The sequence below is a fragment of the Cystoisospora suis genome, assembly GCF_002600585.1.
Source record: "Cystoisospora suis strain Wien I chromosome Unknown contig_2469, whole genome shotgun sequence".
In the NCBI taxonomy this organism is placed as follows: Eukaryota; Apicomplexa; class Conoidasida; order Eucoccidiorida; family Sarcocystidae; genus Cystoisospora; species Cystoisospora suis.
The window spans coordinates 57,697-80,667 of NW_027155268.1; the positions used below are offsets into that span (position 1 = coordinate 57,697).

A 22,971-nucleotide genomic window follows, 5' to 3' on the forward strand; every position below is an offset into this window, starting at 1 on the left:
CGCTCTCCTGCGATGATTGTTCCAGCCCCGTGCAATGGTGACCAAGAATCCACGGGTTAATTTGCATGCGAATTCCGCCTTATAGCCCCAGAGAGCCTACAAGTACTCGTGTGTCACGCCTTCTTACCGTTGCATGACTGGAGGTATCTTGTTCAGGGCGACCTGAGTGAAAACGCGGTACGCCTCCGCGTGGTCGCGTTTACTCTGAGCCCGCTGAAAGGCTTTGACGACCTGCAGCATCACAAGGGTCACATCCGCTATGGAGCTGAGTTTACGTCATACGATATAGAAGGGTACAAAAACAGAAAATCAACGACCAGAGAACAGGAGACAATGTCGCGCGCAACGTTCCTTTCAAGATGAGTGCCCCCCCCTGGTGGATACCCTCTGCGGCTCTGTGACAATCTAGTTGTGCCTACGGTGGGGGACACGAGGGTTGGCAATGCTTGCAATGAACTGCATGCTGGTGAATGTCAGTCGCCGCTTGGCCTAAACTCGTGACGAAGCATACCGCCCTGTTTTGAGTGACAGCCCCTTCTCAAAAGAAAGAGGACCACTTCTGACCACACGCGCCGCTGCAGCCGCGGTTGTTGGGAGTGCTGGCGCTCTCCGGTGCCGCGAAGAAAGCGAGTGCTCCCTAACGTCAAACGACACGAAGAGAGCGTTTTCAGAAAGACCCAAAGAGCGCTGAATGCAGTTCTGTCTTCATATACGGTTACCCTACCTCGGCAGTGATGGAGGGGAAGTCTGGAATAAGCTCATGGTAGAGCGCCCAGACACACTTTCGTAGGGTCGTGTTCCCCTCGACCCACTCAATCATGCCCGTCACCTCACTTAAGACCGTGACAGAAAAAGTCTTTAGCTGTCAATAAGAAAAAAAAAAGCAGACACATCCAGTCCTATCTGCCAGGCGACAGTTCACCTCGGTGAAAGCCACAAGGTGTTACGAGTTTGAGGCTCTCTCGGGGAGCGCATCTGTCATCAAACAGAGTTGGCACATTCACGACGGCATATAAAAAAACTGTACTGTCGGCTCTGCCTCGCCTGAAATTCTTGTCTCGCCGCCCTCACTTCAAAACTCAGCGAACAAGGCAAAACGGCGAAGCTAAGCACCTCCAAATCTTAAACACGAGTGAGCAGGAACGGCGAGGACACAGGAAGGAAAGGCGGAGATGTCGCAGAGTGATCGCTTACCCTCAGATTTTTCGCCCGACAGACAGGATCGTGAGCCAACAGTTTGTTGACGTTCTCAGCTAATCCCATAGTTCTGCAGCACACGAAAGTGTAAAACAACAGAGAAATGTGGGTATATCATCACCGGAGGACTCCTACAAAGAAAACTACACCTGACACACGTCAGACCAGATAGACAAGTGGGGGGCGATCCGCAATCGGGACGTACGACAGTAAGTGATTCTGTAAGAAGAAGCATGTTTCCCGCGATGAAGCGCCTCACACCTGTGACTTGACAGCGAGGGGGGGACGCCAGCCACAAGTAAGCGGTGGGGGATTTAACTTGCAACTGAAAGAGTTCATGTGCCTCTCGTCAGGCTGTGTATTTGAGGCTTACCAAAAAAAGTTACTGAGTTCGCAAGTTTGAACGAAGAGCTGACCAGGAAGAAACAAGAGTGATTGAGAGGCTAACCGCGTGCTGAAGAACCCAATAGCTACTACCCCCCCCCCAAACCATGACGGTGAAATCTGGCAGCTTCGCGACCCACGCTGACACCGAGAGAGAAACACACGGCTTCAACGAACACTCCCGCCCCACGGGGCTTGAAACACTGGCGATTTCGCAAGACAGGGCATACCGAGAGTCCTTTCGAAGATCCCCATGTCTTTCATTCTTGACGAGGAAGCTGTAAGTGCGACCGTCACTTCCAAGGACAGTCATTTTCTTGGGACGCTGTTTGCTGGGGAAAACCTGAGCGAAGGATACCATCGTAAAGGATACTGACGCTTTCTAGAGGCGCATGGAGAACGGTCAAGCCATCCTACTAGGAGAAGAAATCTCTTGCCACCTGTCTTTGAAACGGCTGCATATGCCCCCAGCACATATCTTCCGATAACGAGTCACCACACAGTGGAAAAGACTATAGTCGGAATGCTGACAACTAGCATCGAGACAATACGGAAAAAAAACGGTCGAGTCCTCATGTCACACACTAAAGCGGCGCTGAATGGCCTTTCACATACAACGACTGATACCACAGACAGATGCCTAGGCACAAACATTCGCCTCTCGAGAATCTACTTGAGCAGCAAACACAGACTCCACAGGCGACGCATGTGGCTAGCATCTTGCAACTCCTCGAATCCAAGTACTGTGTCTCTCTCTCGTTCTTTTGACTACGTCTTTCCGTCTCAAAGGGAAGGCTCAACACGCATACCTTGGGAATGGGAACTGAAAATGGTGATTACACAAGGTGAAGACCATGAATGAACTTTCGTCGAGAAACGGTCACTTGCAAACCTCGGCTAACCTGGACTTGGGTAGACACCGAGACGATTGTTACAAGGGAAGACGTGTCACCAGAGGCGTCAGCCGGTCCAACCTGGAGGTTCGCCTGTGTCGGCACAGCGACACTCGCGACCTGACTTCCCGGGGAGAGCTCCGGAGAGAACATGCTGAACAAAGCGGGGGAAACACCGTAGCTGCTATAAGCTGACACGACGATCGTGTTGCTTTACCCGAAAGGACTAGATCCAGATCAGGTCGGCACCCACACCAAGTGTAAATGAGCTTAAAGGAGCTCATTCTCCCACCCTCACACTCCTTTCCTTCCTTGCTTCTCTGTAACACCAATTTATCAGGCACTAGCATTCTGAAACCTAGGAAGAGAAGAACACAGAACATGCTCCTCCACCTGTCCGCCGATAGGATTAGATCAAATTAGCCGTACATGATACCTATCACTACTAGACCCATACTTACACATGAATATGCGCCTGTATTCAAGAACAGGTTCTTCAAAGGCGTTGTCTGTCGAGATGACCAGTGACGGTTCAGAGCCTGAATCGAGCGACCCTACTTGGGGACTCCATGTGATGACCATGGAGCACAGATATCGAATCTTTCTACTATGTGGATGAACCTTCCCCTCACTGTTGACTACTGTTACCAGGTACTGTGCTGTCGTTTCGTCACCAGGAAGAGACAAACAGTGAGAGGTGCAAACTCTGTCCGTGTAAAGCCTCTCACGCATAAAGTTCGGGATAACGATTGCTTGCATTAAGCGCGTCCTCTCGTCTAATCTCCTCGTCCATCGCCACTTTGTGCATCTCTTTAGCAAATCGAGCTGCAACTCTATAGATGTCGATGACTCTCTGACAAGGAGGTGTCGATGGCGAGGCCCGTTTCTGCATATCTGCAGCCTGAGTGATGAATCAATCAAACGAAAGAGTCCCCAAAACCAAGGGCAGTAGACGGGGCGAAGACAAACAAACAGGCATTCAAGAGTGTCCCTCGGGACTGAAACTCAGATATAACTACACACGACACCAGGGGAGTACACGATACTAAGTTGAATGCGCTGGCCCGAGTACAACAATGTACGTTCTCCAGGCCGCTGATCCGGAACAGCCGCTCTTGGACGTGACAGCATCCCGGGTGATGTGCAAGAAAAAGATGTAGAGACCCACAAATTGTGAGACCCAAGTGCGGCAGTAACGAGGCATCTTGATGGGTACGGGCTTAGAGGGGGAAGGAATCTTCCAGCTGGTTGAGAAGCTTCGACCTGACTGGCGATTCACATGGGGAAGATGCGCAAGTTTAGGAAACGGTGCACGAAGCCTTCACTGCAAGCAATGCGGCTGTATTCCCCCTTTCACCGTGACAGCAACGGAAAGAACGACATTGAGCCCGAACAGCAACAGCGGACGGAGAGCATAAAGGCTTGCGTATCTACCTCGTCGACACAAACGCAGGCAACACTGCATGCGCTGTCAGTCCAAGAATGAAAACAGACGCAATCGAAATCTCTTTCTCTCTGTCTTCAGCTTCTCACAATGAATCGAGCAATATCTTCTAACTATCGGGTACCTGGTACACATGCTGGCAGCTTCCCACGTACAGTTCAACCTACATACGCATCACTCAGCTCTATGACTTGCTCGAGGCCATGTGAGCATCAGTCAGCTTCCCGCGTTGAATACCTCACAGACAGCTAGGGTCATATATTCAGTTCGTACTATCACCGCGCGAGAGAGCCGTGATATGACAAGAGCAAAACCGGTCTTTGCTCCTGTCATATCACGAGGACTGCGTGTGGGAGCACCACGGGCGCAATAAGTCCCCGCCAAGATCTAACTAATCGTATCCTCAGCACGAGACAAACAAAACAGCCCTAATTACTCCGACTTGCAGTTCCTCAATAAAGCCTCCTCTACTGAAAGACAGACGTACTTGTGCTACAATCGTCTCTAAGGTACGCGTAAGGGCCTCGCGTCTGCTTCGATCGCGGACGACAGTGTTGCCAAGGCTGACAACGTGCCACAGTGTCCTCCAGGGGTATCGGCTCATCAGGCGGGCTAAAAGAGCTCCACAGACCTCACGGCCGAGAAGAGGATGCTGGCAACGACACGCGATTTGCTCAACGACCTCGAACCAGTACTGTGGAGGTACGCGTGCACCTTCTTCTCGCATTACCACCCGGGTGAGGCGCTCCGCGTACATCTCGCACGTGCGCAAATCTAGCCTGGTATGAGGCGTGATGAAGGTATTGGGAGTACAAAAGGTGAAAAGCAACGCAGAAACGCGATGCGTGCTGTGGTGTTGCTGGCGGGCAGCTTCTTCACGCTCTGCTTCTGCAGAGGCCCACCATAGTGGGGAAGAGGACGAAAGGCTCTTGCCTTGGCGAGAATGTGGGAGACAACAAAGACACTTGAGGTATAGGCGGATGGCTTCGCAGACGAGAAACGGCAGCGCCAGGTCTGAACGGACATGAGGCAGACACAACTTCGTTGCAAGACATGCATGTGCAGCCAGGTGGTCAGTCGCCGGTCCCGTCCCAAGGATTGCGGTCGCTTAGAAAGGACAGTAACAGGAAAATCTAGAATGGTCTCTGCGTGCAGCTGTATGAAGCCATTCATCAACGCTCACCTCAGAGTATATAAAGAGAGGGATGAGGGTAGAGTGCTGGGTACGGCAGTCCCGCTGCATCCTTTGACAGACTCGTATACCACGCCTTTCCAGAGACAACCACCCGACGTGCCGAAACGGGCGGACAAACATGCAATGCGAGCACGAGGGCAAAGATATCGCTCGTCCAAGGCTAGCTTCCCGACTGGGCAGAGTAGATAGCCAGATAGCAACGAGGCTCACCTGCTCTGTCTGTCCTGCCTGGGACAACTGCAAGCCGCGATGGAGACGCAGCCCCTGCAGACTGAGGCTGTCGATTACCCCCTCCCGACGATGATGTAGAGGTGGCATAGCCTTGCTGACCAATATGCGAAAAAAGAGAGGGCGGTCGGGATTTTTCCTCTTCTAGACGAGTGGAGATGAGTGAGTCGATAAAAAGCGCATACTGATAGTACACACCGGAGCTCTCCTGTTGCTGCCGTACAGCCTGAAACACACCGTAACAGAAAAGAAGCGAGAGAAAAAGTCCCCGGCCACTAAGTCAAACACTCGATAGAGAAACAATCCCTCCTGCAGCCCCTCTAGTCGCCGTTGAGCACAGCGTCCGTTTGTGAATGGGTGGGCAGCCTGGGTACACCAGAGGACTTCGAAACTTCCGACAGAAACAAAACAAATCAATCATCAGGAGTGTAGGAGCACCTCAGCTCCTTTCGGACTAGCTGTTGCCATCCTGTTGGCAACCGAGCAGCAGACATGACCACTGCTCATTCCCGCTCATGAAGTGAGTTCTACCCGACATCAAAGCGGTCCACCAGATGAGCCTGGTATTCCTGCGAAGTGAATTCAGAGTTATGGGGGCGCCATAGGAAACTCTTTCAACCAGCCGCCGCCGCATGTATCTGAAGAGGTGCCTGGGTACATAAAGAAAATGGAGCTTTCAGCTCTCCTTAGGCCGTTTGTTTACTCAATTGTTGGCTCTCAGGTTCACGAGGACAACTCCGGAGTTCCTATAATAGAAAAGGAGGGGTGAACCACGGGGTCAAGAGTGTGCCAACTGCATGCGCACCCTCGTGTGCTCAGATTCAAAAGGCCAGTCAATCCCTTGCAAATACCGCGTCAAGCCAGCCATGAGATCTTATCTTTCCGGGCGGAACGTTATATCTGATTGGCCGGTGCTCCGGCCTCCTCTTTCGTACTGCCTGGTTGGGCGACGTAGGCTACACAACAAAGCCTGCGGGTATTAGTGCCCCTTCCGGAGACCACTAAACAGACGCGCATCAAGCCAGGCATGCTACCGCATAGTAAATGTTCTCGAGCCCATACTACGCAAGGTAGACTTTTTCCCTTTTCGTTGTCCTCTACAGAGTTGCTCTGAAACTCCAATCCCCAAGAAAGACAGTACGGCTGGGTCAGGAATCAAAGCGAACTGAGACCGCCTGTTCCTCCTCGCCTTTGCCTACCTGTTCGAAACAAGCAATCGCGCCTTCTGCAGGAAGTAGAAGACGTTTAGTGGCCTGCTGTATGTACAGCACCATTGCAGAGGGCACCGTTGCGGAGAGGGAGAAAGGAGTTGAGAAGCTCGCGAGAAGACTTAGAGCCTGAAGACCCTCAGAGACCTGGCCCTGCCAGACAAAGCGGACGCACAGGAGCATACACCGGAGAGGAATAGAAACTAGAGTCACAGGAATTCCGCCCAGATCGTAGTTTTGTTTCAACCCGAAGCGGCGTGCGGGGAGGAAGTGAAGTGAACGCTTGTAGGAAGGCAGATACACAGTCATGTGCGAGGAGCCATCCATACGCCAGACACCCCTTGTTCGCTCAGGGCCTTCATTTTTGTCAAAAACCAACCGCTCGAGTTCACCATCCATGGAGGGACGAGTGAAGCGTTGGGTTCCCGCCTCGTTCCGGCGCCTTTCAGCGTTCCTCTGGGGAGGCGGAGATCACAGGATGTGCCTGGCTAAGAAAATTCGGTGAATCAATGATTATACAAATGGAGACATGCCCGAGCAGCCGTATGTACCGTCGTTTTTCCTGTGGCCATGCCGTTCCCTCTCAACGTCTCATCCGTCCCGTCAAGAAGGTGAGACGATCTGCACGACCAACAACATGTTGTTGTTGTTGGCCCTATTCCGTAGTCCTGAGGACCTACCGAACATGATGACTTTTGTCGCGCTGGGTAGGATTCCAGCTCACTTACTTGATCTAACAATTGAAGAGCATTCTCGATTCGCATGCAATGCACCAGCCTGGCGACCGCCTTCTTTTCCTCCCGAGTTTGCACAAGGACGATCCCGGTGTCAGCACCGCGCCTCATTGTCTCGTTCCTAATCCGTCTCCACGATTCTTTAGCTTGTGAGATAACCTCAGTGTAATCTCCAAACTGAACCGCGCCAGGGACATTCAAGAGTTGTTCATGCCTACGCTGTTCGAATCTCATAGTAACGCCAAGAGCAGCTGCAGCAATTGTGTGATTTGTGCTCTCCAGTGCAACCTTTGCGGCGCCAAGGACAAACTGAAATGCATCAGACGCGGTTCCCTCTCCAGTGTCTCCATTTCGCTCGCCGGCACACCGGAGTGACGCCCGCTGGAGCAGAAGTGAAGAAAGAGCTAGCTGTCTCCCCACGTCACTAGTTAGCATCCAGCATGACCCGGTTCCCGAACTGCCACAGCATTGCAAATGCCGCCGGCTGGAGATCTCAGAATATGTGCGGGAACTGCCCGCCACGTTGGACCCATCAAGGTATGAATCTGATGCATAATCCCCCTGCCACACCGGATCGACACAATCTCTCAGGCCCTCGGGCAGGCCTAGGCTTCCAGGGAGTGGTGTACGTCTCGTGTAGCTTAGGCAAGACAGAGGAGACCCATCGCTGAGAGAGATAAGGGAGAAGTCAGAGAGAATGTGAAGCCTCGTAAGAAGCGGCATGGCGCGATCCCGGCTCTCTCGGAGCGCTGCACCCAGCGGCCTCACGACACCTCTGACCGTTTGCTCGTAGGCCTGAAAAGCGACTTCAGAAAAGGCTCCGTCCATGCCTCTGAGAACAGGCACGTGAAGAGCCGAGCGGTAAGGGAGAACACCGGGCTTACACAGTGTAGTGGCGGTGGAGCCGTCGGACAGAAAACAGAGCTCGTTGACTTTTTGACGCGCGGCCAAGAGCAGCCGAGCGTGTTGAAGTGCCATCCAACTTTCGACGGTATCTTGAGCATGAATACCGTCGTCAACAGTATCCTGCGAGTATGCTGAAGTATGATTCGTTGTGGAATGGTACTGTGAACTCGTCGTGTATTGAAGCGTATTCTTTGGAGACGCTGAGACGCTCCTATCCACCACAGTATGGACTAAATCACGGAGTTGATCCCATTTCCCCAGACTCCAGTAAGCGCTTGTTGCAGCCGCGACCAGTCCGCCAGGAAGAATGGCTCGTCTTGTACCGGACAGCTGAGGACTCTCCGTGTCGTCTATGATGCCTGGAGTGTCATGAGAGGCCGTCTTCGATTCCTGGTCGTGACCCCCTCGATCCCGTTGATCGGAATCTCTCGCCAACGCATTAGGGGACGACAAGGAGACGCACAGCGCAGCTGCTGAAGGCCATATTCCTGAGACTGCAGAAGGCCCTGCTCGACTGATACACCGGAACCAACCGGCCCACCGTCCTGCGGGTGACAAGATGTTCCCGTTGGCACGAGCCTTATCACAGTCACTTTTTCTGAGAAGATCCCTCGAAGCCCCTGCCACCGAACTTTCCTTTACGGCTCTGCGAATACAGACAACAGTACACACAACGAGAGAAATAATCATGATTTCTCAGAAGAAAGCTTCAACGAGCCGGTCACGACAGGACAGCCGTGTGGACACATTCCGTTCGGAACATACCAAGTGCCGATGATATAAGAGCAAGGAAAACTGGCTTACAGCTGGGACCTGAACGGCCTAGCTTCAGATGTTATCTGATGTTGTATGACCTGAGTCTCTGAGGAAGAGGAGGGTTATTAACCGCTATCTGAACACAACCGCTGTGTTTGCTTGTGGACAGGCACGCGCTGTCGACTAGTAAATAATAGCTTTTACTTTGTCTCACCCTTGAAGATACAACGCGGCGGCTTCAGTCCAGTGTCTGCCAAACTCATTCTCTATAGCTCGCATGTCCACGGTGTCGATCTCCCTCAAAACTCGCTCTTCATCTAAAAAGGAATGAGCAAAGTCAGCATCGTCCTCTGTCTCGTCTCCTCCGCTGTCCGCCCCTGCATCCATGTCCACATCCATGCTGGCGTCTTGTCCCGCCTGAGGATCTTTCAGCCGTCCCTCCGGAACGCAAGGTGCATGCAAACCTTTTGAATCTTTCAAAGCCGTCTCCCCCCCCGTTAGAGAAGTGCTGGTGACGCCAGGGAGGGGAATACTTCCACCACGTGTAGAAAGAAGCCTACGCACTTCAAGCAGCCCGGTGAGCGCGTCGCCCGCATCGAGGCCTCGAAGGATTTCAACCAGAAGGCGGAAAGAGCTACGGAACAGATCTTCACCTGAAGAAACGGCCCAGCCAGCGCGAGCACAAAGGGCTATACAGAAGAGGAATGGGCGTGCCTGAAGGCGCATCCACATACTGTAAGGCAGTTCTCCCTGTCCAGACGCAACCGCTTCAAAGCTTAATGTCAGCAGGCAGGCCTGGAAACCAAAGCCCCACTACATCTACTTCGTGTCCATGCAGCTTGTTCATCTTGGACGCAATATGAGAGAACACGTACCGCACCCACCTACATCTGCGAGAGGTAGATAACCCCACCAAAGGAGAGAGCGTCACGGCGGGACAAAAAGGTCTCCTGGGCTGTTACAACCGATGTGCGCTCACTGGCTTGGTCTGTCCGCTACTTGAAATGTCTCTTCTCTTGCCTCTCGACGCAGCAGCTTTCTTATAGTAACGCCACTACCACTGAATAGGGGCTTTCTCCCGGGGTAGACCCAACCCCCGGGACTCACGAACTGAAGCGACTGCGGCCAGACTGATTTCTGCTGTAGAGTTGCTCGTTTGTTCATGGGGCAACCAGATGGACCTCCGAACGTGAGGCTTTCTGCGGAGGCATACTTCCGGGCCCCCGAGCAAAACTTCTCGGGAACTCGACGCGAGAATCAAACCCCGGGAAAGCTGGCTATCCGAAAGCTACAAGAGCTGAGGAGATTGACTTGAATCACTTACCTGTCTTCGGTTGTTCGCTACTTGCCGGAGGCGCCAAAACAGCCTTCGTGTTACTTCCACGCGGAGAACGGCAGAAGGCAAAGACGCATGCAGGAAGCCCCACAATACCAAGGCTGGTACTGCGATATAGAGAATTGTAGACGTCCGCAGTCATCTCCGATTCAATCCAATATAGTGCCCTGTCGCATGCAAACAAACGGTACCTTGTGTATTTTTTCAGCGACAGTGGGAACGGCAGCAACGACTGGTGACCTTGGTGATCTAAGTCAGCACTAACTGGACATTCGCTCTCCCTCCCTCCTCGGAGCACACAGCACACGCCTTACTTTCGAATGGATCAGACAAAGAACGCTGCGACCTCAGAACTATGACAAGCCTACTATAGCGCAGCACTAGATCTATGCTTGCCAGACAGCAGCCTTTTCGTGCCTCGTCTTCATTACAGACCATCCAGGACTGAAGACAACGTGCTACAGACCGAGTGCCAGGTCAGGCTTCCCTATGGCATCACTGACGTCCTCACCGGGCATAGGCCCCGCATCCCGCGGCGGCTCGGGCCAGGAGCAGTGGATCGACGCCCCGGAGAAGTGTCTGTAACGCATGGGCCAAAGCCTTTTGCCTGTGTTCCTGAGCCTTGTACCGCTCCAATCGACGTAGGGCAATGTCAAGTCTTGCACGCCTTCGAGACTGCTGTCCCGGCGTATTTGTCGCTCCGGCATTCTCTCCACTCCGATTAGGTGCTTTGGCTCCCTGCTCGCCTGGGACGCTCTCTGTTTCATTTTGCAGACTCTTGACCTCTTGGTTTGTCGATTTGATCCTTGCCGACAGAGACGGGAGAGACTCACCCCGTATCCACGAATGCCAATCGTGTAACTTCTGAAGAAGACCAAAGAGTGCCTAAGAAACGAAAGAAAGCACGACAACAACAACAACCCAAACAGACTGCACGAAGAGAGCAGAGAAAGCCGGGACACACATCACGTGTCAGCGCTGGCAGTGTGATCGGTCTTTGCTCGCACCGGCAGCACACAGAAACGATGCCCTGTCGCGGACAGGCTTGTTCCGGGTTCGACACGCACAGTTGGGCTAACTGTGTTAGCGTGTTCTTATCACTGACAAGCAAAGCCCTCGGTGAGGAGTAGATGACTCCGACAGCACCCAGTACTATCGTGGACTCTGGAACTCGACTTCTGTCTCTAGGGCCCCACGCTGTACTGAATTTTTCTGCTGGAGTTGCTCCCCTCTGCGTCGAAGTTCGAGCCTCACCTGGCACGTTGAATGGCTGTCACTAGTCTCCGTCGCAAGACCGTTGTCCGCATGGGCGTCGGTCCCCGCCTGAGGTGAGTCATGGACCAGCCGAAGCTCAGCTGCCTCTGCGGCGCACCCTCGTTCTTTCCGGGATCCCACCGCTGAAGCGACAAGTAGTGTCGTGATTCTACTGGCAAGCTCACGAGCAGCACCTTCAGGGTCCGCAGCTGTACATAGAATGGAATCCGTCATGTGCGGCAGGAGAAATGAGAGAACTTTGGGAAGCTGCAGAAGTACTACATCGCAGGCTTTGAACACCGCTAACCGCAGAGCACCCCGCGGAGTTGGAGTCAGCCGCGCCGGCTGTGGCCGTGGGCGTTCTTTCTCTTCTTCGGAAGAAGAGGATGAAGAGATCACGGTAACCTCTTGCTGCTTCGAGGACGAAGTACTCCCACCGCCTGAAGGGCCGCGGGACTGCTGCAGAGACTTCTCGTCGACCCGCTCCGGGATGTTTCGGCGAAGTTTCGACTGCTGGCACTTCCTCGCTGTCTGCTGCTGTCCTTGCTGGGATAGCATTATTGCCTGTTGCTGATGAAGTCGCCGGAGCATCCACATGATGAGGGCGCGCAGCGCCACTGCCCGCTTGCATGCTAATGAGGCCACACAGTCCACAGAAGCACATGCACAACTCGACCTTCTTGCACCAGTTAGTTTGCGAGCGGCTTCCCTCTTAAAAAACGCTGATGCTGCTGATTTCAAGGGCTACACCATGGTGAACTACAGTATCACTCAGCGCACTTCCATCCCTTGTGCTCCAGGGAACCCGTCGACACATGGCATCTCTTTCATTCGCGTACTGCACGCTATCATAGTGGCTCGACTAACGTGATCGGCCGAACTGAGTCTGTAATCCTAACGCGATCTGCAGAATCACGAATCCGCCGCGATGAAATGGAGAATAAGCATTAGTGATGTAAAGTCTCGTTCACACGTCGCCCTCTACATGAGTGGGCGCTGGACGGCAAGCCCTTCAATGGTGGCTGATCACAACCAACATGTCATTGCCAATTCCGGGTATAAGCGAATACAGCCAGAGTTGCTGCACTAGAATCTCGATTGAACCGATGGCTGAATGTACTTGTCATAAGTGAATACTTCGGAAATCAGGACGCTCCGCTTGAATCTCCTTTCGTCAGCAGTTCCGAAGAAGCCTGACAACGTCGTACAGGCGAACGCTGAAGGAACGTCTTGGAAACCCGTAGTCCGCCCTAAGTACCTGACGCGACATGTCTTCCTTCATAAGTATATTCCACTTATCTGTTCCTGCTCCGCCACGTCTACAGTGCAATCGACACAAGAGTCTTGAGAGATGCATTGAAAGTATAGAACTCAGGCAACTACAACGCTGCCTGAGAGAAAGAGAGAAGCGACCATTGGCATGAGCTTTCAGCTCATATCCATGGTTAATAAAGGTAGCCATTGTTTCACGGCATCCGACTATCGCACTTACCACGCCCACCTGTAGGGAGGTTCAGCTCATCGGTCAAACCTAGTGTTCGTGACGGAGCCGTGCCCCCCGTGTCGGACCGCTTAGGTTGTGGACTTTTTGAGTCAGCACTTCTTTTGAAGCTAAGAGGTAGAGCCCTTCCAGGGCGGCCAGAGAGGCTGTTGGCTGTTTTCAGGGCGCTCACGCGCTCATAAGATGTAAAGCAATAAGGAAGCAAAGCTGTCCGAACTTGAGAGGGTAGGACTTTTTTCCAGACAAAGGTATGCCAAGGCGATGGCTCCAGATGAGAGAGAGATGGACTGGCACCTCCACCCGGAGGGGCTAAACAAAAAGGAGAAGAAGTACTTCCTTTCCTGATTTGAAACGATACTAACTCTGCTGCTCTTACTCCCCCTGCTTGAGAGGAAAGCAAGGAACCATCAGATGTGGTATTCCAGGCAGACCGGGATGATGGTGGGGACTCAAATACACTCGGAAGCTCTGAGCCTAGAGAAGGCTTCGATACTCCGCGGTTTCCGAAAAAACTCTCTGCTAGAAAAGGAAACATCTGTGCTAAGCGGCCTGGAAACAAAGCGGAGAGGGAGAACACGAAAACAAAAGACATTCGAATAAGAAGGAGCGGTAGCTTTTAGTAAAGATCCAAGCAATGAGGTCCGTGCACGTTGTCTAATTCTCGACAAGAGAGAGCTGAATGCGGCAGATCATAAAACACTCCAGAAAGGAACTCACACACTGAAAGAAACAGGATCCGATATGTCCTTCCCTTGAGTAAAGTCAGTCGCCTAATGAACAAGAAAGACGACAGCTGAGCTGTATTTTACTACGCTGGAGTCACGCGTGAGGACAGAACTTCAAGGGAACCTTGTCAAGATGTGTAAAAAAGAGCACGAAAGATCGTGAAAGGCAAGCAGGACAGACATATAGTCACATATACTTACCATAGATCGTTGGCACAGATAGAAACACACCCGCATCAACTGCAGGTCTACATACAAATCAGCAAAAACGATCCAGCGAACTGCTGTCCCAGCCTGCCGCTGAGAGAGGGTGACACTCCTTCAGCCGAACTACCGCCGGACTTGGGTGGACACCTCTACTACGAATATCACTACGAGGACTTGCACCATGCTAGCAGAGCGGTGGGCAGGTCTGAGTAAGGTGCCTCAACGGTAGTGCTTATATCTAACCAGACTAGTGGACGCCATCCCAGGCCAGAGACCGCTTTCCAGTCGACTTCTCGTCCTATTCTTTCGCGGCGACGCGCCATCTTTAATGGTCACAGTATTCGAGGAGCTGGGTACCAATGCCATCGTTGTCTTGCCTGCCCACCTTACCTTTTGGAGAATGTATATGAAATCCCAAGACCTTCAGTACTTCTTGCGTTGACCTCGCTGCGACAGGCAAGTGAAGGTTACAGATGAGAACCCTCTCGAGAAGCTCACAGCAAAGCTTCCCATCATCGCTGATTCGCCACCAACAGTCCGTTAGCTTGCATGTTGCTCCGTCTCTGACGCCCGCTTTTGAGCCTTGCTCGGCTTTCCTCGGCTGTTGCCCAGCGCCTTCCGCCATAGGAGAGGAATAGGAAAGGCGACGTGTACTTCTTTCCCCGCTAGATACAATATTCACTCCTAGTGCATCAGCAGCTGCTGAAGATGTAGGGGCCCCCGTAGGCTGTGAGCCGCGCACAAGGCCTCCTCGTGATGAGAGCTGCAAATTGTTATATCCGACTTCGCTTGAACGCGGAGACAAGATAGGGATGAGAAAGCCTAGTAGTGAGGCGCACCTGACAGGCAGGGCCTTTGGTTGCCGGGAATAATCATCGCAGAACTCGGCCACGACAGCTTGACACGTCTCAGTTACCTGAAACAACAGGAGTGAAAACACGCTCAGTGAAGGAGGTCTACTCCACCTAGAAAAATTAATTGCTTGTTAGATCTTATTACTCTGAGGCATAAAGGAAAAGATGAGGTTTGCGAAGACATTAGCTGCAAAATACGAGACAGAGTCTAGCAGGAGCGCGCGACACTAGGGTTACTCACTCTCGCCATAAGATCAAGCGACGTCCTGCGGCCATCAGCTCGCTGTAGAGCTTCTTGTGTATCGTGCTCTCCCAGAGAAGCAGCGCGTGTGCCCCCCCCATCTTCCTCAACAGAACGCGCCTGGTAGAGAAGGCGGACGAGTGGTGTGCCATACACTCGAAGAAGCTTCTGAAGTGTTTCCGCAGCAGCTAACCGAGTCAAGTAGGGGTATACGTCATTCAAGAATGCAGCCACAGCTGCAAAGCGAATGACCGTGACTTCTAAAGGCCACCGCATCTGTGCACTAACAAACTCCCTCTGCTCCCAGATATACTGCCTCTGCTGCTCGTCGTGTAAGCGCAAGTCCGGCTGGGGCCCGGCCGCATTCTCGCTTTTGCTCGGTAAGGTACGATGACTCATGTTCGTCATATCATCGGTTCGTCTACCCGCCGCAGTCACAGGTGGAGATGGAGAGGAGGGGCCGGGTGTTGAGACCGACGGGTGGTAAATGAAAGACAGAAGAAGAGAAAACAAGGGCAGAAGTGACGGAGGGGAGGTAACATCGAAGCGACTCCGCTGATCCTCGTTTAGGTATTGGCTGCTAGGCCACTGCTCTTTCTCACTATCGACTGAAATCTCACTCCCACCACTCCCACTGTCCGTGTCTGTGATGCCCGGAAGACCCGAGAACGACTGCTGTGACGGGAGCGGTGGAAAAACTGGCGTGCAAGCCAAGGTCGCATAGAAAAAGCAAGGAGGAACTTCGTTTGCTTCGATGGCTTCGAAGCCCCGGGCAATGAGAAGCGCTATCAGCTCCGCTGCTTCAGCTGCAGCACCGCCACAGCAATCCGCATTCCGTGCACAGGAGCCGCTATCCTTCACACTGCCATCCCGATTTGTCTCGGAAAGTGCGAAGGAGAAGAAGTGGTTTCCACGCACCACCTCAGGAGAGCTGCGTTGAAACTCGCCAAGTGTATTCAGAAAGGAAGGAGCATATGAAAGCAACGTGGGTGCCGAGAATGACAAGATCAGCAACCGAAGCGCAGCGAAGTAGACTTGCAAGGGTCCCGGAGTTGTCACGCAAAGAGAGCTTTTCAAGATCGGTTGTCCCAGTCTTTCCAACAGCCAAGGCCGTTGATGTAACGTCTTCTGCGTCGCCTGAAAACAACTATTTAGACTGTCAACCAGCCTCGCAGCGTGAGTGTCGAGAAGCCGTCGATGCGAACAGCTGATAGTGAGAAAGAGCATGCGGAGGCCTCGACTCTTGTCAAGGAAACTAGTGAGTGTCTCCCATAGGGTCTTCCTACCGGAGGGAGACAAATGACTCTCTTTGTGTATCAGCAGCGAGACGATGAGCACGGGCACACTCGCCACAGACAAGAACAAATGCAGGTAGCTGATAAGGTACTGGGGTGTTGCGGGAGGTACAGGTAATGAGGGCGGGAAAATACAATGAAGTAGAAGTTCCTCGATCTCAAGACGATGAGGTGTCAGGAAGTCCTCCAGGAATTTGTCTCCCAGCCCTTCGCTGTTGATCTGATTTAACAGGCTTGCCTGATGATGATGATGCAACTCGACCGCCTCCCTACTGCCCGAGTGATTGGAGAAACCAGTGTTAGCAATCTCATTCTTGGCCTCACCTCCGTCGGCAACCTCATCGACGTCCATCACATCTGAAGCCAGCGGAGTGTCGGCCAGGTTTCTAGAGACGACATGAGGCTTGGAGGGCCTTTGCCCGATGGCGCTTTTGCTAGGAAGTGTTCCCCGTTGTGTATCCTCCGGTGGAACCGCAGTCCTCCCTTCGGCTTGGAGACGTGCACAATATAACAACGCAAGCCGAGAACGAAGCCAGGCCCTTGCCTCTTCCGCCTGCCAGTCAGCGTCTAGATCTCTCCTTGGGTGTCCTGTACACGGGGTGCTTCCGTCTTTTGTATCGGTCCTGCCACTCTCAATGACGACAGGGCTTGTGTCCCTGGCGAACATCGAAGTCTTACCTTCGTCTCGAAACCAAGTATCCGCATTTGCCGCACTCCATAAACACCTAACAACTGCAAGAAGACATAGCCTATCGAGTGCCGCTGTCCCTGCATCGCTCTGTTCACCTGTGACCTTGGGTTCTTTTCGCACATCATTCACGGCCCTTGTCAGAGCTGTACCTTCACTGGGAGCAGTGCTGGCTCCATTCCCGGAGGGGGGCAGCAGGCGCGTCTGAAGTCGTTTCCCCTCAACAAGACCACAAGCTCCTCCACGATAATCAGTCCCTGGCCGTTGCCGCCCCCAAGTCGGAGACTGCTGTGTCGCCAGCACTAGAAACCGCGTGAGTCCTGCCACTCCTACACCTGCCCTCCCGCCCGTACACATGTCTGGGATCGACAACAGCAGCCGCGCCAATAAGCCATCCCACTGGGGTCGCAACTTGAACAGCCCGACACTCTCAGATAGTCGTCGCACGTCGAGATCTGCATGCCACAGCAGTCCTGGAAGCAGTGCGGCTGCACACAGTTCCTGTTCGGCGTGCTCTGATGCTGCAGAGAGTGAGGATAACAGACGCGATGTTTTCCCGCCGGAGCGCAGTGCCACGACACCCCTTTCGTCGCAATATAAAACAGGTGAACCAGTCACGAGATTGCTCCGCCTACGCCGACCCTGCAGGACAAGCGTATATGTTGACGGTCCAACGAAGAGCATGAGAATCGAGCGGCACCACGGAGCGGACAAGCGTTTCATGGGTACGGAGGGCGTTGATGAGTACATCCTCTCTGTAGAAGGAGAATCTCTAAACGAGTAGGTGCGCTTGTCGTCCGCATGCCATTTAGCCGTGCTGCTGCTGATAGCAGGACAGAAGAAAAGAGAGAAAACGGCATCTAAACAACAAGCTCCATCTCCACAGCATGCTTGGATGAGGGAGGCAGGAGCTGTCCGCGAGCCCACTGAGCCCGACACGTATTCGAAGTAGCGCATCGCGACGCTGACGGCCCGGCTACCAGCTTCCAGAGTGCTTGCGGACGTATTTTCTTGCGGACCACATCCTCCTGCTGCGCTGGTGTTCGCTTCGCTTACGGCGGAGAAAGATTCGCACACACGCTCCGAAGTACAAGCCGCAGTTGCGCCTGCGTACACCGCTGCAAGAGCATCCTTGAGATAAAGAGCTGCGGAGGCTGAGGGGCACCCAGAGGGCAGCGACGAGGAGTCCAAGTACCAAAGAGGACTCGGGAACGGTCCACCTTGGCATGAAGGTAAAAAGACACCACTAGACGGATAGATGGCTAGGGTCTCTCGTCTGTATGTTCTGAGAGCTGTTATGGCCAAGTCGGGACCATCAGAAACTCGACAGGTGTTTACCGAAGAAGGGGACAGGGACTGGCGATCACCCGGATCTCTCGAACTTCCTGAGTGCACAGCATGTTCTTGAGAGATGTCGCGTTCTCCTGTCTGCAGAAGCTGCCCAAAGAGCTGGAAAGACGGTGAGGGCTTCCCGCAGCAACAGGCATTACGAATGTGTAGATACTGTGCGCTAGGTAAAGGAACGTGCGAGCTTGCATTGCCTACAATCTGGTGTGGGGTGAGATTCCCCGGCCCAGTCCAAGGATCCAGGACACGACGACACGCACTTTGACTCTTGAGCACCTCACACAGTAATAGCTCATCTTCGTTTGCTGCCACCACCATGGTGACAAGTGTTTTCATGATTCCTGGCAAATCGATCGGGCTCTCCACCGACAGTAAACCCGAACGTCTAAAGTCGTTACTTTCCTCATACGCTTGTTTCAAACGAGCGAAAACGCCGCTACAACAGGCGATACCAATCCTATCACCTCCACACAGAGCAGTACTGTCGCCCCGAAGAAAACAGCCCGTTTCGCACCGGGCCTTGTTTACTCTCTCAGATTCCCTCCCTCCGCGCTCACGCCGCGTTGCGCCACCTGCTGGTCGGTTTGTTGTTCCTGAGAGAATGACAGCTCCTGTTTTCTGGGGACATTCTATTCCCCGCTGTTTCTGATTTGCTCCCTGCTGATCGTTGCCTTGACGAGTTGAAAACGTGGTTGACCTGAAACCCGAAGCGACTGTCATGCTATCGCAAAGCAGGAGAAGGGGTGCTCCAAATAGTACAGCAAGCCTCGCACGAGCAATGAGACTCCTCATCGTAGAGGCGGGCTCCAGCAGGTGATTCAGAAATACTTCTCCAGCCACGACAAATCTCGGGGGCTCTGGGGGGGAAGGAGCGTCTGTGCCTTTCATCCTTGACCCCCCTTGGCACTCCTGCAGACCAGTAAGAACAGCTGAAATCAACAGCGCCTGTAATAAACTATCGCTGGAGATGACGAGAGTCAGTAAGATCTTTCGAGCAAGAGCTCCGGTTCTTTCTCCGCCAACAGCGCATCTCGTGCCCTCCGCGGGTAAAAGCCACGGCCACGAGCTGCACTGGATGAGATCTTCTTGAAAGCAAGTGAGCCCCTTGAAGGACTTCACTCTCTCCTTCACTTCGGTGGAATGTTCAGTAGGAGAGACCTCGGAGAAAGAAGAGACGTCCGCCTGGCCGGGGCGCTCCGTTATTTGGTTAGGTGACGGCTGGGAGTCTGGCGGCAGAAAATGACGGGGGGGCAGGGGCTCTGTCGAGACGTCGGGGGAAGGGAGTATGCTAGGGAGAGCGGAAAAAAATCTCTTGCATATACAGGAGCGGATGAGAGAAAGGAGGACGGAAGCACAAGAACTCAAGACAGAAGTATAGATCCTATCCCTTGTATGTTCATGCTTCCACCATTGATCGCGAGTTTTCGAAAGCTCGCTTTTCTCTACTTCAATAACCATCTCCGGTGTCTCCCCCCCGGCGGTTCCCTGTACATGTATGTAAGACACTTTATCCGTCTGCCCTCTTTCTTTTCCTGCGGGTGTATGAAGTGCCTTCCCGGTCACATATTCTTCACTTCTTCCACTGTTAAGGCCCTTCCCAGCAGATAAAGCTCCAAGAAGATCATCAGGTACCATACCCACCGAACAGTCAGCGACCGTGAGACAGGTCACTACGACGGTCAGAACTGCAACAGAGATAGCCTCTTGATTCGCGAGGTTAATTGCTTTCCATTTCTCACTTCCAATGTCTCCAGCATCTCCTCCTCCTCGAGCGCGAGCGCGGATAATACAGAGAGAGCGCAGCATAGCTGCTTGGTCAAGAAAGCAGTTGAAGATAGTCTCTGGGTTTGTGCGCTCGCAAAAGCAGACCGGTGCCCCGGGTATGAAAGAGAGTCTGCGCCGCATCAGCTCGTAAGATGTTTCCCGTTGCCCGCATGGATCGTTCGTCGGCTCGGTCCCGAGAGGCTCTACGTGACTGAGAATGGAAGCCATGGAACAGTAGAGAGGATTCGTCTTTGACAAAGAAAGAATACAAGTCACTGCAGCTCGTAGAAGCCGCAGTAGGCGCACCAGCACGGAACTATTTCCATGGAGTGTACTAAAGTCGTGTCCCTTTATCCGCCCATCAGGGGCGGAGACAAATGACAAGTGTGAAGACATGTGATGCTTCAGTGAAGCTAGCGGGTGCTCGCGGAGTAGAACGACGGACATTCCGCATTTAGAACAACAACGTTCCTCGGTCCCTTGCTGCTGATGCCTCCACGATAAAGCATCACCAGAACTGCTGTCGCATTCGATGGAGGGCTCTCTCGCTCGTCGTGGGCCGATGTGCGAAGCCGCCGACAAACGAGTGAGGTACGGCGAAGAAGCGAGTTCAGGCTGAAATGACACAGAGCTAGCAATTCCCGAGTTCCAACTCAGAGAGCTTGAGTGATCTGTTTCAAGAACGGAAGAAGTGGCTGGGGAAATTACAATATGAGGTGCCGCTACGGACTTGGGCAAAAAAACTGAGCTTGGGGGTGGGTCCTCTACTTGGTCCGAAAGCGATGACGACGAAGGCGAGGCGAACGTGGCTGCGCGCGATTGCGACGAAGGCATGAAGCGGCCTAAAGAATGATGTTTGTCAAACATGTCACCGCAAAAAGGACACAGGAGAAGAGCACTAGTGCTTTCAAATGACGGACCTCCCGACGTGTCTGGCTCCACGAAGCTGTCAGAAGCGCCGTCGGTGGCCTCGTTCCTCGCAGCATTCCCAGGCTTCCCACGAGCAAGAAGCCGACTGCCACGAGGACATGTGCTGCTACGAAATCCACCACTTCTTGCAGACTTTCTTCCAGCAGCTGAAAATACAGGTGATGCCCTGCAATCCCTAAGGAGACCCAGCCAGCAGCCATAAGTAAAAGGAGGAGGCCAGGGTTCCTGAGGGGGTCGGGCATCTTCGCCGTCGCCTTCTCCTGCTGTTGGGAAACAAGACAGAATTTCATCGAAGGCTTTTCGAAACAAACGACTCAACTGTGTGGGAGAAGAAGAATCGACCTGTTGAGTTTTCGACTCTTCTTGAGACTCCTGTGCTGAACTACTGACCCTGGACAGGCTGTCCGCTGCGGTCATTCTTGGTCCTTGTGAACAGGAACCCTTTTCTCTGGGAGTCGGACCTACACCAGGATACTGTCGGAGAAAATGAGCTGGGAGAGAGGAGGGAGGAGATATTGCTAAGAAAACGAAGGGGAACAGCTGACAAACGGCAGTTCGGAGACTGCTACGGCTCACATCTGGACAGGTGCAGACAAAACTGAGGACAGAACACACAGGCAAAAAATTCCAGCAAAGCATCCACGGATACTCCTCATACTCCAAACACACAGTAGACGGAACCTNNCCCGCCCTGTCTCGTCACTGAAGATACAAAAGCGCTTACCTCAGGAAGACGCTCAAGGCATTCGCGAATGATTGTTTTCTCTCCGGCTTGACGTTGATGATTCTATTGTAGACAAGCGATACAAGCCATGCTGCCCAGCTCAACACGCAGAACTGCAACAGGCTAGACAGCCGACACCGGAAGCAAGAGCCACGTGAACTCGTTGCCCCGGTGAAGGTCGTAACACACGTTTGATGTGCGTCTCCGTGATCTTCGTGCTTCGGGGGATTCCGGTCCCGCAAAAGAGTTGCTGGAAAGACCTAGGACATAGCAAACCCAAAGGCGGGGCATGGCATATACATATGTACTCTACACGAGAAAGTACGCACAAAACAGACGGCTAGGCACAAGGTCCCAAGTAATATAGGTCAGACAATCCGTAAGGTGGGAGTATATAGTGCCAGAGGTACGATGTACATCAGAAGAGACACAAACAAGGTGTCTCTTCAGAATGAGGCGGATTCCCGGGGGGGGCAGCTCAATCAACTGTGATCGCAAATGGATCCTCCCCTAGGATCCCCCTCAGTCGACGTGAGGGACCACCAATGCCATAAAGACCCTTTACACTTGCCTGACTTTAACGCGTGCATGACCGGTGTGATGCTCCTGGTTAGCTCCACTAGAGGAAGAATGTCAGAAAGCTCTCCTGGTTGTCCATGGACACTTTCGCTATACTGCATGCATGGGAAAGTCATAGCAAACAACCTACTTCTGCCCAAGTGTACATACACATCACTATCTCCTCCTTAAACCGTACTCTCATGAGTGTCATTTGTTACCTTCCATAAAATGAAGTCGAGGCGCTCTTCTGCGCTTCGGGTCGGGTCCAGGGCCACAGCTCTCAGGAGTATTCGTATTCTATTCCAGTAAATGGAGGTCAAAACATCTTTGCCTCTGCTACTTGTCACGTTGTCGCCGGCCTCTCCGCTTCCCAAGAAACATCCCATGGACTGATTCTCAGCGCACACTATCTGCGGGACTAATGCCCGGCAAAGCCCTTCGCCGTGGCCACCCAAGTCAAACAGAGAGGGAGAGCCCTCTTCATGATCTCGAGCCTCAGTCTCATCACAGGGGGAGGTCGACGTACAGAGCTGCAGAACGCGCGAGCCGGACAGAAGCAAATTCTCCTGACAAGAGCTTTCATCTCTTCTCCTTTGCTT

At 53.0% G+C, this 22,971-nt stretch overlaps 1 protein-coding gene across 1 annotated transcript in view; it reads right to left on the reverse strand.

Moving 5' to 3' along the window:
- The window catches only part of CSUI_005130 (fatc domain-containing protein), a 44,313-nt gene that overhangs the window by 10,037 nt on the left and 11,305 nt on the right, over nucleotides 1-22,971 (reverse strand). Inside the window, exons 8-26 of the mRNA XM_068065309.1 lie at nucleotides 22,591-22,902; nucleotides 21,812-22,071; nucleotides 15,064-21,685; nucleotides 14,359-14,884; nucleotides 13,028-13,585; nucleotides 11,536-12,167; nucleotides 10,793-11,166; nucleotides 10,270-10,388; nucleotides 9,160-9,598; nucleotides 7,278-8,835; nucleotides 6,541-6,702; nucleotides 5,324-5,567; nucleotides 4,406-4,806; nucleotides 3,203-3,375; nucleotides 2,484-2,628; nucleotides 1,812-1,924; nucleotides 1,195-1,267; nucleotides 725-862; nucleotides 128-231 (exon numbers count right to left, since the gene is read on the reverse strand). Coding sequence (XP_067922721.1) covers nucleotides 128-231; nucleotides 725-862; nucleotides 1,195-1,267; nucleotides 1,812-1,924; nucleotides 2,484-2,628; nucleotides 3,203-3,375; nucleotides 4,406-4,806; nucleotides 5,324-5,567; nucleotides 6,541-6,702; nucleotides 7,278-8,835; nucleotides 9,160-9,598; nucleotides 10,270-10,388; nucleotides 10,793-11,166; nucleotides 11,536-12,167; nucleotides 13,028-13,585; nucleotides 14,359-14,884; nucleotides 15,064-21,685; nucleotides 21,812-22,071; nucleotides 22,591-22,902 — 12,953 coding nt within the window. The remainder of the gene's footprint in view (nucleotides 1-127; nucleotides 232-724; nucleotides 863-1,194; nucleotides 1,268-1,811; nucleotides 1,925-2,483; nucleotides 2,629-3,202; nucleotides 3,376-4,405; nucleotides 4,807-5,323; nucleotides 5,568-6,540; nucleotides 6,703-7,277; nucleotides 8,836-9,159; nucleotides 9,599-10,269; nucleotides 10,389-10,792; nucleotides 11,167-11,535; nucleotides 12,168-13,027; nucleotides 13,586-14,358; nucleotides 14,885-15,063; nucleotides 21,686-21,811; nucleotides 22,072-22,590; nucleotides 22,903-22,971) is intronic.